The following is a 14,849-nucleotide window of genomic DNA, read 5'->3' on the forward strand; positions in this document are numbered from 1 at the left end:
AAATGCTTACTTAAATAGAAACGTAGCGAGCTACGGGTTGGAGCTATTCTAATCCCTATTTACTTTTTATTGCTGGTTTGTTCTAATCATTCCTAGTTTAAAAATTTACTCATGTTTATTACTATTGTCGTCTTTGGATGTATATTAGCCCTTGTATTTAATTGATCTTGTACAATTACCTGACGATGGAGTGGTGACCACTCCGAAATATAGCAGTATGTCGTTGTTAAAGATATTCGTTTGTTTATCTTTTATACTATCAGTATGGACCACTACTATTTATTTATATATATATATATATATATATATATATATATATATATATATATATATATATATATATATATATATATATATATATTGTATGGTGTTTTAATACGATGAAATTAACAACAACATTAGGCATACACTGATAAGTCGAAGTCAATATCAAACTCAAGTGATTCAGCAACTTTTTTTTTATGGAGGATCGACATCTTGAAGAGTAGGCATATATAGAAATTCTACTACCACACAATTATATTTCTCTCATTTGTCTTCAACTATGATATAATGAAGAATAAAATTCTGCCTAAAGTCATCTTTTAATGGACATAATAATATATACTATGATCATATAGCACTATTAAAACGTCGAAATATATCACACACTGCTTCGTGACATGTAATCTATATGTATCTTGCTCCCATTGGTATTACTACCATACACCTATACACACATTTATTTGCTAAAAGTATCACCGTATTTTATTTGCACCGGAAATGCAAAAAACGCACCTTTATGAAGTTCACATCAAGGTATAACATTTTATCCCATACCTTTCCTTTGTTAACGGTCTGACGTACTATAACAGGGTTGTGGCAACTTCATCGGGCTAATCATTCAGCCACAACGGTCAACTCTTTCTTCCTGTATTGGACATTTTAATACCGTGTATAGCCGAAAGCTTTTTTTCTTTTGCTTCGTTGGGTCCACTGTGAATTGAACGCACGGTGAATGGAAATCTTACTGTTTGGGAAGACCACCAATTATAGGTTGAACCAGGCCCTTTTTTCAGTATTATAAAGATTTGAGCTTATACCGATATTCAAAGCAGATGTATATGTTTCATTACGTATATTTGCATGGAGTATATCACATTTCACGTTGGACTAGAGACACACTCATGTAAACTATACTTGGCAATGTTATTTATAATTATTCACTATAGTTATAAAATTTGCTGAAACAGCTGTTATTTTGCATCAAATAAAGCTTCACTAAACAAAAAAGAAATTAAAATTTATACTTCTAACATGTTAGCATTCCGAAAACTATATGTGGCCTATAACCTGTAGAAATTATTGTTTTAAAACAACGTGCTCCCACCGTCTATACTGAGGATTTTGAAGACTCGCGCAAAAAGAAACGTCTAATGCCGGTAATTTGACCTAGTTTCGAATGAGGTGTAACAGAAGTGTTAAACACCACCATCGATCCCAGAAAATACACATACAGCTTGCTACCATCGGTAATTAGACACTATAGTGTACAGTCAGTATATACAGCTGCGGTCAATACCCAAAGCACAGTGTACAAACGATACAGCGATGGACATCTCAGGTCCAGCTAAAGATAACAAGGTATCTTGTTTCATTACTGTCTGCATTTGTAGCGACACGAACAAACGTCACTTTTTCAGATGGCCGCACGTTGTCTGGGGCGAGTCTTCAATGCCTTTAAACTAGACTTGACGTATTGCCCAGACCAACTCCATCGATGACGGTCACATAGGTCTGCCATTGGTAGTAAAATGTCCAAGGTACCCATTCCAGCCGTTGCAGAAAGGTTCAAGGTTTTTTCTGTGCTCAGACGCGGATCCAGATGTGTGGGTGGGTTTATACACCCCGCTCATTTCAGCCTCACACAAAACTTCAAAAGAATCATTTTAGCACAACATTTCGTTTAGACCTTATTTATTTATTCAACTCTGCATTAGATGACGTTTGACGTCGAAAATTATATTTCTTTCTTTCTCAGGGAGGACCTCCAGACACCCCCCCCCCCCCCAATAGGGTTTCTGTTTTAACGAACCCCGGGTACACACATCTTCTTTTACTTATCTCTCGATCCACCCCTGGCTCTCGTCCACTATTCGTCCACTCCTTGCTCCACAGTCTAATCCCAAGAGATTAAGGTTATAAAGCATACTGATAGATAGTTGTTTCCTCTCAACAACCATTTTAATCCATGATTAAACTAATTCAATTACACCAAGGTCTTCGACACTGGGATGGCCCCCATGATTTCCTAGCAATGATTCTTACCCGGGCGTGGGGTCACGATAGGCGGCGATTTCCCACTCCCACCCACCCCCTCCCACTATAATCTTAAACCTGTGCCGCGTGCCTTTACATTTGTGCACGTAAAATGACATTTTGCTATATGTATACGATGAGACATTCATGTGAGTTCTGCTTTTATTAGACCTAACCAAACTAACAGAATAATACATATAACTACAAACAAGTAGCGCCTGTGAAGCTATTTTACAGAATGGAAGAACTGAGACTATCGGAACAGTCAAATTCGTGACAACGATGTCTGTTAACCCGAAGGTACAAATATACGTCTATAGCGCTGTCTGTTTTCCAAGCGTGCGAGAGTAATGCTTTTTCATTCGTAGGGACTCTTTCTTACTCAGTTGGCCGTCAGCTGAAATTGGAGCAATAAAACAATGCAAGCATCGTTACAAATACATTCAAAAGTCATCATTAACCTAATTGTTATTGTGGTGAGCGTTACAATATTGGCTTCACTGGCCAAGTGAACGATACATACATGACTGGACGTTGAAACTTAAAAGTTTCATAAAGTCTCTATAGGCTACATTTGCAGTTTCAGAGGTTAGCTGCGTACCGAACTCATTCTGAGCCTGTCACGACGCTGACAAGCGCCCTCAGTTGGTAGGTACCTTCATGCCTACACTCCCTGGTGTGTTGTCCACCCAAACAATAAAACCATGAACAACGGAAAAGTCCTTCCTAATACTGCAAATATTTCACGCGCACTACAGTACTTCGTATTGACAGGCAACTGCAGTTTTAGTTTTTTAGTTGTGTTTTGGCTGCGGGGAAAAGGAAGTTTGGCAGAAATGGGAATGACGTTCATGTTGGTCGTGTGTGAACAAAGTGGTGGTGGAACTATAGTACAGAAAAGGTTTTTTTTTATGGTGAATTTATTTGTATGAGTTGGTGGAGGAATAAGGGGCGTGGTTAACCTGCGAAGGGAGGAACTAGTCAAGACCATGTTTTATGACATCACTGGAAGAAATCATGGGCAACTTCTGACCACAAACAAGAGGTGAATCTGAAATGGGGAATTTTGGCAAGACCTCGAGTTAACTTTAATTTCCTTGAAAAAATAGGATATTCGTATAACCTCCATCCCTCTTTTACATCTACCATCCCTTCCACCAGGCTTATAAATGTATATCATGATGTCGTGAAGAACCCCCCCCCCCCCTTCTCCCCAAAAATGAAAAATACAACAACAAAAAACACGCCATAACATAACCTTCATTCGTGGGAAAAGCTGTACGGTAATTACAAATTCCATGACGTCATATTTAATAACTGAATAACTGCATACTAGTATCGTACTTACAATTCTCGTCATAGCGTACAAGCAAAGTAGCAAATGATCTGAGATCTCCACCTCTGGACATCCACTCGACCAATGTAACCTGGTTGTCGTCATTAGTGTCCAAATTGCGAAACACTTGTCGAACCTGCATGGTTGGTGGGAAACCTAGTTGATTCCTGTGGTGAAAAAGATGGAAATCATTCCCTCTCAAAAATGCTCTCCCTTTAATAGTCGCTTGATTCAGGTATAACCTATACAGGAATTGACAATGACCACAGTCGCCTCGAACCTTGTATTCAAATTAAGATGATCGAATTATGATGTGACTGCTTTTGAAAGCGAAAGTATTTCAGACATGCAGAGTAAACAGACTTTCTCGAGGTAATAAGTTTGGGTAGTATAACCATTACATGTTTTGTCAATTAACAAGCACAAGCACAATTAACAAGCAGTGGCTTGCGACATCTAGAATGGTACATATGAGTATAGGTGTAGTATAGACAGTCGTTATGTCCCAGTTGGCTCGCCATGCATACTTTCTAAACGCAATGCGTAAACAAAAAACAAACAATAATATATTACTTGCCAACCAAAGTATATGTTAAACTATTACAATTTTGAAGTATATCCAAAGTCTGAACTGATAAATAAAATTGTGCTGTAACGGTAAAGACATCTCCAATTAAAATCATTTGATATAGAGGTACCTACACTATAACATGATATTGATGAGTTAATATTCTAGTGTTAGATACAAACATTACAGTAACCTGTCTGTAAGGATATCATAGTGAATGTTCAAGGATGAATGACCGTAGATGCCATCTATAGTAAAACGAAATAAAACCTCCACTCCCAGGACCCCTAAACACACGTCACCCTTTTCCCTCACCTACACATTTCTAAAAATAACTCACAGTGTTTGTACATATTCTGCAAACATGGAGGAGACTGATTCCCGCTGTTTTGCTGCGTACATCATTGAAGTCCCTGGGATGCCCTTAGCGTCTGGACCAGCAGTTTCAGCATCCTCGGGACAACTCCTGCGACAACTCAGTGCAAAACTGAGGCAAATGAACAAAACGACTGTCCTGATGAGGTTAGCCATGATGAATATCTCGATTAGGAAAGAAAAAGAGAGGCTGTTATTTTATTTTCTGTCCTGCATGATTTGGGATGTCCTCTCGGCGCGAATGTTATTTCGAAGAAACATTAACTGCTATACCATGCGTTATTTTCTATTCACAGTTTCAAAGAATGGGGACAGGAGGTTGGCCAAAATGTCGGACGGTGCTGATGCATGCTATTAGCCTATCATGTTAGGTAAACAGTAAAACACTTTTTTTTAAACTTTACAACGTAACGCATCGGCCTGATTATAACTGTATTAAATATCAGCAAAGGTCATTGTCATTAGTCGGCATTTAAATGTTGTTACTATACTCTGGAGGTATATAATGAAAACATATAATGAAAATATATAATACAAAATACCCACTTTCTAGAAAATGAATTCACAAAGATGTATACGAAGCATGTGTGCAAATCAAACGGACATGTAAAAGAGGCTATATGAAAACTTATACAGACACTTTGAGTGTATGACAAGATTAAAGCGTTTCACTTGTTAACAGTACCGTAGTGATGTTCTCACTGAAGTAATGATCATTCTAAACTTCCAATAAGTTGTGAAAGGGGGACTTGGGTGGGGGGGGGGGGAATTGGGAAATGAAGACAATAAAAACATTGCTGCAATTGCACAAAGTAGAAATCTTACCTGAGAGAAATGACTTGATAGTATCGCAAAGTAGGCATATATAGTGCCACATTTGTTCCTAACACTTGCTTCAGTCTGTCCCGATAAGCTTTATAACAGACTGGCTTGTTAAGTCCAGAATTGATTTCGGAAACGAGACCGGAAAATATCTTGTCAATTTGACTTCAGCCTTCATTGTAATTATACAGATTAAGGGCGTCATGTTAATCACCAACATTCCAATTTTGGTTATTTAAAGTTGTTCTTAATAAGGGACCTCTACGTGTGCTTCATTATACAAAAGTACACATAAACCCCGTTTGTACTTCTCATATAGTTGCCCTATGAAATCATTTTTGGTAACCGATAACGTGCTACTATAGACCAGAGTTGCATGTAGGTAATCAATATCCTAGTATCATGGCTCAGTAGTAATTATAACTGTAACAACCTGAACCCGATTGACTGAGTATGCAAAGGGTTTAGGCTGCCAAGGACTGTTGTATAAGCCAAGACCGCATGCGCAGTTACGGCTCCAAACCGCCTGTGCACCGGGTTCGAGGCTACAAAGCGTCAGTGTGTGAGGTCGCAATGCCGAAGGCGCCGATACCCTCTTGGTCGCGAACTTTAGGACCTAATTCCATCCAAGGAGCCAATGCGTGCTTGCTTCAAGCCCCCACCACCGCCAGTTGAATCACTGCCGCGGTAGAAATGTAGGTCCTAGTTCCATGCAAGGAGCCAATGCGTGCTTGCTTCAAGCCCCCACCACAGCCTGTTGGATCACTGCGCCGGTAGAAATGTATTCTCCTGATTATCCCTATCAACAGGTGTTCATTTTCGAAGTGTTGCAGGAGTATTAAAAGTTAAAGACGTCTGTTAAGACATGGAAACTATAACAATAACCAAAAGTCTCATTTGTGTTTGTGTATGAGTGACGACTTTTTTATTTTATTTTATCAAAGTTGGTCTAAGCAGCGTTGGAAAAAATGTGGCCAGCAGCCATGCATGTTTACGAATGAAAACCCCTAATACCCCATTTCTACAATTTGGGGTTATTAAAATAAAGCACTGTAACACATGTAAGATGATGTTTTAAAGACAAAATTTGATGATGACGTCAACTCTTCCGTTAAGGCTGAAATCGTTACTATGTATAAAGAAAGCCAACCAAGTGTCAACCATGTTAAACCTAAAGTTATTTCAACGATACACTGATATCAGCAGCAGTCCTCTGACATAGGACTGTGACCAATTGATCATAACCATAGTCGTCGATTGCATCTCAGGTTGTATGTAGGTGTTTGGTGGTCACGAGGAGATGCGACATTGTAACCGAGTTTAAGTGGTATTCGTGGACATGAGTCAAAGAACAGGTGCACAAGTACGGCCCGCCGACAACTTTTCTTCTTATAATTGTTTGACTATGCGGGTATCATGTTTTTATAAACATTTAAGCGACCAAAAGAGAGGGGAGAAAGTTCTTTGGTGACCAAACCACAAAGTGGAAGGGACGGGGAACGACATAATCCCACAGGTTTTTAAGACGGGGATTACTAACAGACCTGCGAAACTGTCGTTTATCAAAATAGCGAATTCCAATTTTTCCAACCAAAATATTGGGAGACTCAGGAAAAAGCAGAGAGATTTGCCTAAACTCCAACTAAGACAAGATAGCAAAATAACAAGTAACAACTAAGCAAATAATAATAATAATAATAACTTCTATCCTGCCTTTTTGTAAAAATAAGTTAGATAAATGTTGAGTGCCCTGCTGTCGAACCTTTAAAAAAAGAAAGATTGTAATTAAAACTTACCCATTTGTTCCCTTTGTTGAAAGTCTTTAACCCTGGAATTTGTGGAACGCAAATGCACAAATAATCATTTAGCAGTCTGACGCCTCAATTGAAAGTCACATGTACATCAGCCATAGACGTTTGTACTATCAACTCCACATTCACCCTCCCAGCACCCCCCCCCCCCAGACGCACCCCCCCCCCAGACTGAGCACTCATCCGCCACCCCTATACAATGGTTCTAATGTGAAAATGTGGTAGGTCTGGAAGGCAAGGCACGGTTCCTCTAATATATGAGTATGATAGATCTATGTTAACGTTAGCGTTGCAAAATTACAAACATGCTCAAGACTCAATAATCTGTTGTTCATTCAGGTTATAAACTAATATCAAGACCAGAGAAAGGAAAACAGAATATCGGCATTAAAGGTAAAGTGCTTTTATTAATTTTTATCATTCGTTTATATGATCATAAAATCAACTGCGTACAAAATAATATCAAAACAAAGCTGCAAAAGATGTCCTTCTGTCTTGCAAAAGAATTAATGTAACAGAAATAAAGTATCAAAATACAGTACAATATAATATTATATGTACACAATGCTATCACAATATCGTTTTGTTGCGTAATTTTATCGTACAAGAATAAAGGAAATACACATTTATTTGACGTCTACTTTGGTTATAAATCTATAAAAAAAACAAATTACTGTGTTTAATGTATCTGCAAATGGATACAAAAAAGATACTTGAAAACAAACAAAGATACAAACAAATCAACAACAACAATAACAATCAAACTACTATACAGCCTTTTACTTTCTAATGCTATAGATTGAAAATTAAAAATGTTAATTCTAACATTCGATTGACATGTTTGGTGATACCCATATCCCTGACATAAAAAATGACAAAGGTCCCTACTGGCCACTTTTGAAGGGGAAAAGCTCAACCTACTGCGTTGTAATACAAAAAAATCTTACAACTCACTTCTGCATTTAACGTCTAATTTTAACTTGGTTGTTTCAGTCTATATATAAGACTGGCCCATTAATGGAAACTGTTTCACCTAGTCCAAAATTGATTCATTTCGGCTATATGCCTATAGAGTTGTAGAGCTTTATGTTCGAAACAATAACAACACAGAGTAGATGTGTTCGGAGAAAATCTTACACCTAACATGAGAAATGTAAGAACTTGGGGACCATAAACCTTGAATTTTAAACCAAAAGAAAAACGTTTTTGAGACACACACATAGGGAGAGTAGCTTTAGGTTTCCACAGTGAACAACCCATTAGTGTATTGACATCCATTGTTGGACAACCATAACAAGAAGTAGTTAACTTCCTGTTTTGATGTCCCGGTTTTCTTTCCAGGTGCTACTAAATCCATACATTCACATTTCAGGTTAAGTACTTTACCATTACTTGAGCCTTTAACCTTATTCACTGTATTCGTCACGTTGCAAATCAGCTAGCGTTTAGTTTTCTATTGACAAGTTCTTTTCACTATATGAAACCCGATAAATTGGCATACAACATGACACTTGTAAAACTTCATACATTGATCATTAATTCTATTAAAATAGAAAAAAGGAACAAGTTTAGCATAATTAATCCTAACCCTTTTGATTGTCGGTAACCTCTACATAATCTCTAGCCACAGACATTTCTAAAATTCTTTTAAATATCGTCAATCCTGTTTTATTCTCATTCTCTGACCACATAAAACCACATAATCAGATGATTGTGGAACATAGGGTTGATGATAATGACGGTCACATACTGACCACATAAAACCACATAATCAGATGATTGTGGAACATAGGGTTGCTGATCATGACGGTCACATACTGACCACATAACACCACATAATCAGATGATTGTGGAACATAGGGTTGCTGATCATGACGGTCACATACTGACCACATAACACCACATAATCAGATGATTGTCGATCATAGGGTTGCTGATCATGACGGTCACATACTGACCACATAAAACCACATAATCAGATGATTGTCGAACATAGGGTTATCGAACATGATGGTAACATACTGATCACATAACACCACAATATCCTATGATTGTCGAACATAGGATTGACGATCGCACACTGATGAAGAAACACCGCAATCAAATAATTGTATAACATATGATCACTGATTATCATGATCATATCAGACGATTACTAATCAAGATCAATTCACTAACTATCAATTACTGTGAAGAGTAATTGATAAGAGAGATTGGTACCGTGATCGTTCTAAATAGAAAACAGTGCCATAGGGTTGAATAGGTTTTTTTAGAGGAGTCCACTGGTTTCTTTTGAGTTTGCATGTAGACAGATTTTTTTAACTTAATATTGTACCTCATAATCTGAAGATAGCGGTTGACTACAACAAAGAAGAGAATTCATTTTTCATTTTTTTTCTAAAGCCTATTAATTGACCAATCCGAGATATACACATATACATTTAATATGTCCCCACACACTAACAACATTTCAATTCTTTCCACTCAAGCTTTCTCCTTGAGATAATAAGCTTTTCACAAAAGACTATTCACAATGAAGATAGGAGATTTCTTTTTCTGTTTCTTGACAGACTCAGGAAATGTGTGAAGAGATTAGTATTGGTATTAGATTTAATCTTCATGTCTGCCAACATCGAGTGCAGTGAACTTTCATTCATTCTTTTCACTCGCTGCACTGTCGATTTCTTCTGGCACATTTGGCGTTACCGATGCAACGAGGCTTACATTGAGCTACATTGTGAAGAGATAGAGAGAGAGAGAGAGAGGTGGAGATAGGAGTGGAGAGAGGGGGAGAATGACCAATATGTGTAGAGAAGGTACATCAACGCGATACAAATTGCTTGAGAAAACTACACATATATTCAACACTGATTAAGCATTTTCTAACAAATAATTAAAAACCAAACAAATTATACTAATAATAAATATCTATAAATGATAGCATTAGAAAACTGTCGTCCAAATGTTATCAACTGCAATGTAAGTCAATATCCTGTATTCATCCTGTAGACTTTCAAGATTGAAAGATTGATTATAACTTTATTAATATTCTCTCACGTTTCTTGAAAGATGGCTTCAGGCACAACAACGCAAATTCAATACCTTTGAGGACCGATATCGGTCAAGGTTGATTCCTATACCATTTGTTATTTTTGAGAAATGACGCTTTTAAACATCAGAGGTTCATCTCCATCTTGAAAAACGCAATTCAGGCCATATAATGATAGCGAAAATCCATTCTTTTAACCTTTTTGCTACTTTTTCGAATAATTTCCTTTCAGCTTTACTCATCAACACCAAGGAATTCAGTATTGGCAAAAGCGACTTGAATGCAGTGTCCCGACAACCCCTAGCTATTTTCCCGATACCCTACTCACTTTCCTGGACATTACGGTACTCGAGTACTTCACGTGAACAATAGAACGTTAACTGTCAAATACAAGCCGTTTAATTTTACATACCTATTTCACATCTGAATCCTGAGTAACCATAGCGACAGAGACATTGATAATTCCCCGTACAAACTCCTCCGTTTAGGCACGGCACTACACAAATTGGCGGGGCCTTAACTGCCGCAGGACCATGGGAGGAACTTCCTTCTACATAGATGAAAGGAAATGAAAAATTAATTTTGTCTCAGATAGGAATTTGTTTTCGAATTTGTAAAACCTTTTCGCAAGCAGAGATTTACAGATATCATTCATGACTCAGTATAATGTTAGCTGTATTAAACTTTATGAAAGTCTGGTTTGCTCATTCAAACAGATACGCTTCCAGTGATCCTTAAATGAACATTTATTTGTATTTGATAGCCAGCTTATCTCAGTTGTTTATCAACCTAAAGATTAACCGAAAGTAAGACTGCAATAAATCAAACAGATACACACTCCTACATTTCCCTGTACAAATTGGTCGTCAAGTAATGAATTATTTGATGTTAACCTAAATTTTCGTCATCTAGATTTATCTTGGTAATATAAAATCACATGCAACAACCAAATCGCAACTTTTTAAATTTTTGGACGTTTTAAAAGAAAATTGGAACTTGACTATCCAAGCCAATGAACTGTATTTGGTGGTACCTTAGCACCAAATAATATGAAATATTCCAAATTAAACTCGTAGATTGAAAAATTCAGTTAAATTCAAATGATATTTAATATTCAAATTCAACAGATGGAATTCTTGTTCAAAAGAGGTAATTTACCTTCCAAATTGTTTTTGTTTCTTACTCATACCTTTGCAAGATGGCTCCCTGCCTGTCCAGGAGCCATCTTTTTGACATCGCCTTCTGGTCATCCCTTCCAAACTGTAGCCGCTGGTGCACCGATACAGGATCATCTCGTTTGGTTTGTAGGACTTGTCGATCAAGGGAACACCATATTCAATGTCTGGAGGTTTCATACAGGCCATTGGTTTACAGGTAGGAGCAGCACTGCTCCATTCTCCAGATATGGTGCAGTTTATGTCTGCTGCACCGTGTAAATGGTAACCGGGATTGCATGTGAATTTAATTGCATCTTTGTAAAAGACGCCATCTCCATTCACACGACTGTGCGAGGGTCTCACGATGGATGGACATTTTATTCTTTCACATGATGGAATAGGATGGTCCCAGACACCGTCGGCTGTGCATGTCGCCGACGAGCTGCCGTTCAAGAAGAAACCGTCTGGACAAGTGAATCTTATCTGGCTATTGTGGCGTAGACTGTTGAAGGAGTATGTTAATTCTCCTGAAACTGAGGGCAGCATACATTCCTGCAACCGACAGTCTATCGTGATGGCATCCCATGTACCGTCAGCATTGCAAGCTATTGTGTCATTGGACATCATTTTGTAGCCATCTTCACAGCTGTATGTTACCGTCGTCTGATACGTGTACAGAGAGGAACTGGATGAACTAACAGATTGAATAAACGCTGATGGAAAAGTAGGTGGAGTTTCGCATGTATTTGGTTCGCAAGATGGTATGGCACTGCTCCAATGTCCGCTGGCTTGACAAACTGCATGTCTCCTTCCGTGAAGAATGTAACCAACATTGCAAGAAAATGCAGCACTTGATAAGTATGAAGTTCTACCATAATAAACGAGACCGTTGAGAGGCTTTGATAAATGTGGGCAGTGAACCGGTGAACATTGAGGCAGAGATCCACTCCATTCCCCGTTTGTTGTGCACCTTCTGGAACCCCTTCCGACTAATCTGTATCCCACGTCACACAAATACTCAACCGTGTCATTAGCATGGTATGTACCAGGGATATGGTAGCCATGTGGTACATCATTCGGACGTCGACAGAGAATAGCTTCACAAGTTGGAACATTTTCACTCCAGGTCCCATCTGCTTGACATTGAACCCGACTAGATCCTGTTAGCATGTAACCACTATAACAAGAATAGTCAGCAACAGAGCTGAATGATGTAGAATGGAAACTTACTTCACCCATGGCAGGTCTAGTAGGATTCCCACATGAAACGATAGTACATTCATGTGCAGAACCATTCCAAGTATTCATCCTAACACAGTATTTATATTCACTTCCCAAGAGCCTATAACCTTCCTGGCATCCAATAGAGATATATTCCATGAATGTATACACCTCCTTCATAGGTTGCATCCTGCCATGTTGATGCAATGTCAAAGCTGTGCATGTAATCGGATCACAAAATGAAGACATGGTTTCCCACCGGCCTGTCTCGAGACATGAGATTGAATTTAAGCCGTTTAATTCATATCCATCATCACAGAAAATTGTTGCCACTCCTCTGTAAGCTGTCGAATTAGCTTCTGAATATCCATTAGATAATGATGGTGGGAAACCACACGACTTGATGAGACAGGTGGGAAAACCAACCTGGGGTTCAGTTGGTACCCAACCAGTCTCTAAACAGATCAGAAGAGATGAACCTTCCAGATGATATCCTGTGTTACACTGGTAGAGGATGGTTGAGTTATACCCATAAGATGAATCTGAAAGAGCAAATTATGAGAGAAGGTAACACAAATTTACGCATTTGTAGATGTATGCAAGTTAGCGGATAATGAAAGAAAATAGGAACCCCATGGATTAAAATAAGTGTGAACTGTGTGCAGACCAACATTGAGATCGAATGAGCTGTTAAATATCATGCAAATACTCTAGAAAATACTTGTGAAGTGTGTGACACAACATTGCAATGAATTTGTCGATAAGTTGGCCACATGACAGAACAAAGTTCTGTTTGATACCGGACAAGGTGGTTGATAAACATAATGTGTTTGTTGAAAACACTGCAAAGACCAGCTATTGACCATTTTGTGTACTTTAACAGAAACAGGCATACTGGTACAGTAGTTTTAGTGTCCGAGTCACAGCATGCCCAATAATTATACTCAAAATAGTCCCCTTACTAATCCTCACTATATCAATTTTTTGTTGCGAATAGTACGTTAATATATATTCATGAATAACAGTTGTCCTGAGGAAGAGGCTAATTGCAGTTTTCGGTCAGAATTGAAAAACAAAATGAATTTTGAGAATACGCCTCACAACAAAATAGAATCTTCAATTAACATTATACACTTGGTTTAGTTTTCAGCCCATTTTTCTCCACATGTGCAGAATGTCTACACCACCAACCCACCATACAGCAAATATTGCAACATTCATCTTTATCTAAGGGATAAGAAAGAAAACCTGTCCAGACAAACGTTATCATCTTACAAACATAAACAGGTGTATGTTGTTGAACAAATTCATTTCATCCCGATGATGGATTTTTCTTCAACTGTAGTGTTCAACTTTGCTTCCTGTTCAGAAAATGTCAGCAATATGCCGACACATAGGCGATTATCTCAATTTGAGTAAACAAGACGGAGAAGAATTATTTGCCGTCAGGTCATTGTTTCATTTTGGAAACACATACATCTATTTAACAAAGGTGCTGATATGGGTTGAAATATGTGAGGAAACTTGTCGAATGAAGCATAACAACATCTCACCAACATAAAATCCATTTTGTATGTCTGGTGGTTGCACACAAACAATAGGTTCACAAGTGCCACCTTCAGGAAGATCTGTCCATGTTCCATTCGGTGTACACCTCAGGATGATATCTACAGCCTTATGGTGACCCTCAATGCATCTGTATTCAGCTTGATGATGGAGAGTATAACCAGTAAGGTCAAAGGTCGCATTGTTCAGGTCAGGTGGACTACCACAGTCCACTGGCTTGCAGAAAGCCTCAGTACCGTTCCATGAGCCATCCTCTCGACAAGTTCTCGTTGCCATGCCTGTGATGGAAGTTTTGTAAACTCAAAAGTCAGATCAGAAACTAAGGTTCCCTAACATACCAGTATTACATCCTGCGCAGAAAACTATTCATAACAAATCATCTAACCTATCCTAATTCAAGTGTAAACATAACAAAGAATGACAAGAAATGCATGTCAATAGTAAACACATAAGCTTAGGATTAGGCTATACTCAAAATGATAGCAATCTGCTGAAGCCCTATTGCCATTTTTTTTTGGTGGTGTTGGAGAAGGGGAAGGAATAAGAGCATGTTAGAAAACTTGAAGAACACCAAATAATCATGACAATCTCCCATTATTATTGTTGAACTTCTAGCTATAACATTAATGTCCATAGCCCATCAGAT

At 38.2% G+C, this 14,849-nt stretch overlaps 2 protein-coding genes across 2 annotated transcripts in view; both read right to left on the reverse strand.

The window, feature by feature from the left end:
* Positions 1 to 535: 535 nt before the first annotated feature.
* On the reverse strand, positions 536 to 5,641 carry LOC139982238 (uncharacterized). The gene is made up of 4 exons (XM_071994889.1): positions 5,403 to 5,641; positions 4,543 to 4,742; positions 3,647 to 3,801; positions 536 to 2,695 (listed from the first exon to the last, which is right to left on the reverse strand). Exons 2-4 carry the CDS (start codon positions 4,731 to 4,733, stop codon positions 2,613 to 2,615), a joined length of 429 nt encoding a protein of 142 aa, XP_071850990.1. The 5' UTR covers positions 4,734 to 4,742; positions 5,403 to 5,641; the 3' UTR covers positions 536 to 2,612.
* A 1,950-nt stretch (positions 5,642 to 7,591) lies between these two features.
* The window catches only part of LOC139982245 (sushi, von Willebrand factor type A, EGF and pentraxin domain-containing protein 1-like), a 41,236-nt gene continuing 33,978 nt past the window's right edge, over positions 7,592 to 14,849 (reverse strand). The window contains exons 29-32 of the mRNA XM_071994901.1: positions 14,191 to 14,481; positions 11,449 to 13,179; positions 10,672 to 10,809; positions 7,592 to 9,940 (exon numbers count right to left, since the gene is read on the reverse strand). Coding sequence (XP_071851002.1) covers positions 9,873 to 9,940; positions 10,672 to 10,809; positions 11,449 to 13,179; positions 14,191 to 14,481 — 2,228 coding nt within the window. The 3' untranslated portion in view covers positions 7,592 to 9,872. The remainder of the gene's footprint in view (positions 9,941 to 10,671; positions 10,810 to 11,448; positions 13,180 to 14,190; positions 14,482 to 14,849) is intronic.

This window comes from Apostichopus japonicus, chromosome 2 (genome assembly GCF_037975245.1).
Source record: "Apostichopus japonicus isolate 1M-3 chromosome 2, ASM3797524v1, whole genome shotgun sequence".
Classification (NCBI taxonomy): domain Eukaryota; kingdom Metazoa; phylum Echinodermata; class Holothuroidea; order Aspidochirotida; family Stichopodidae; genus Apostichopus; species Apostichopus japonicus.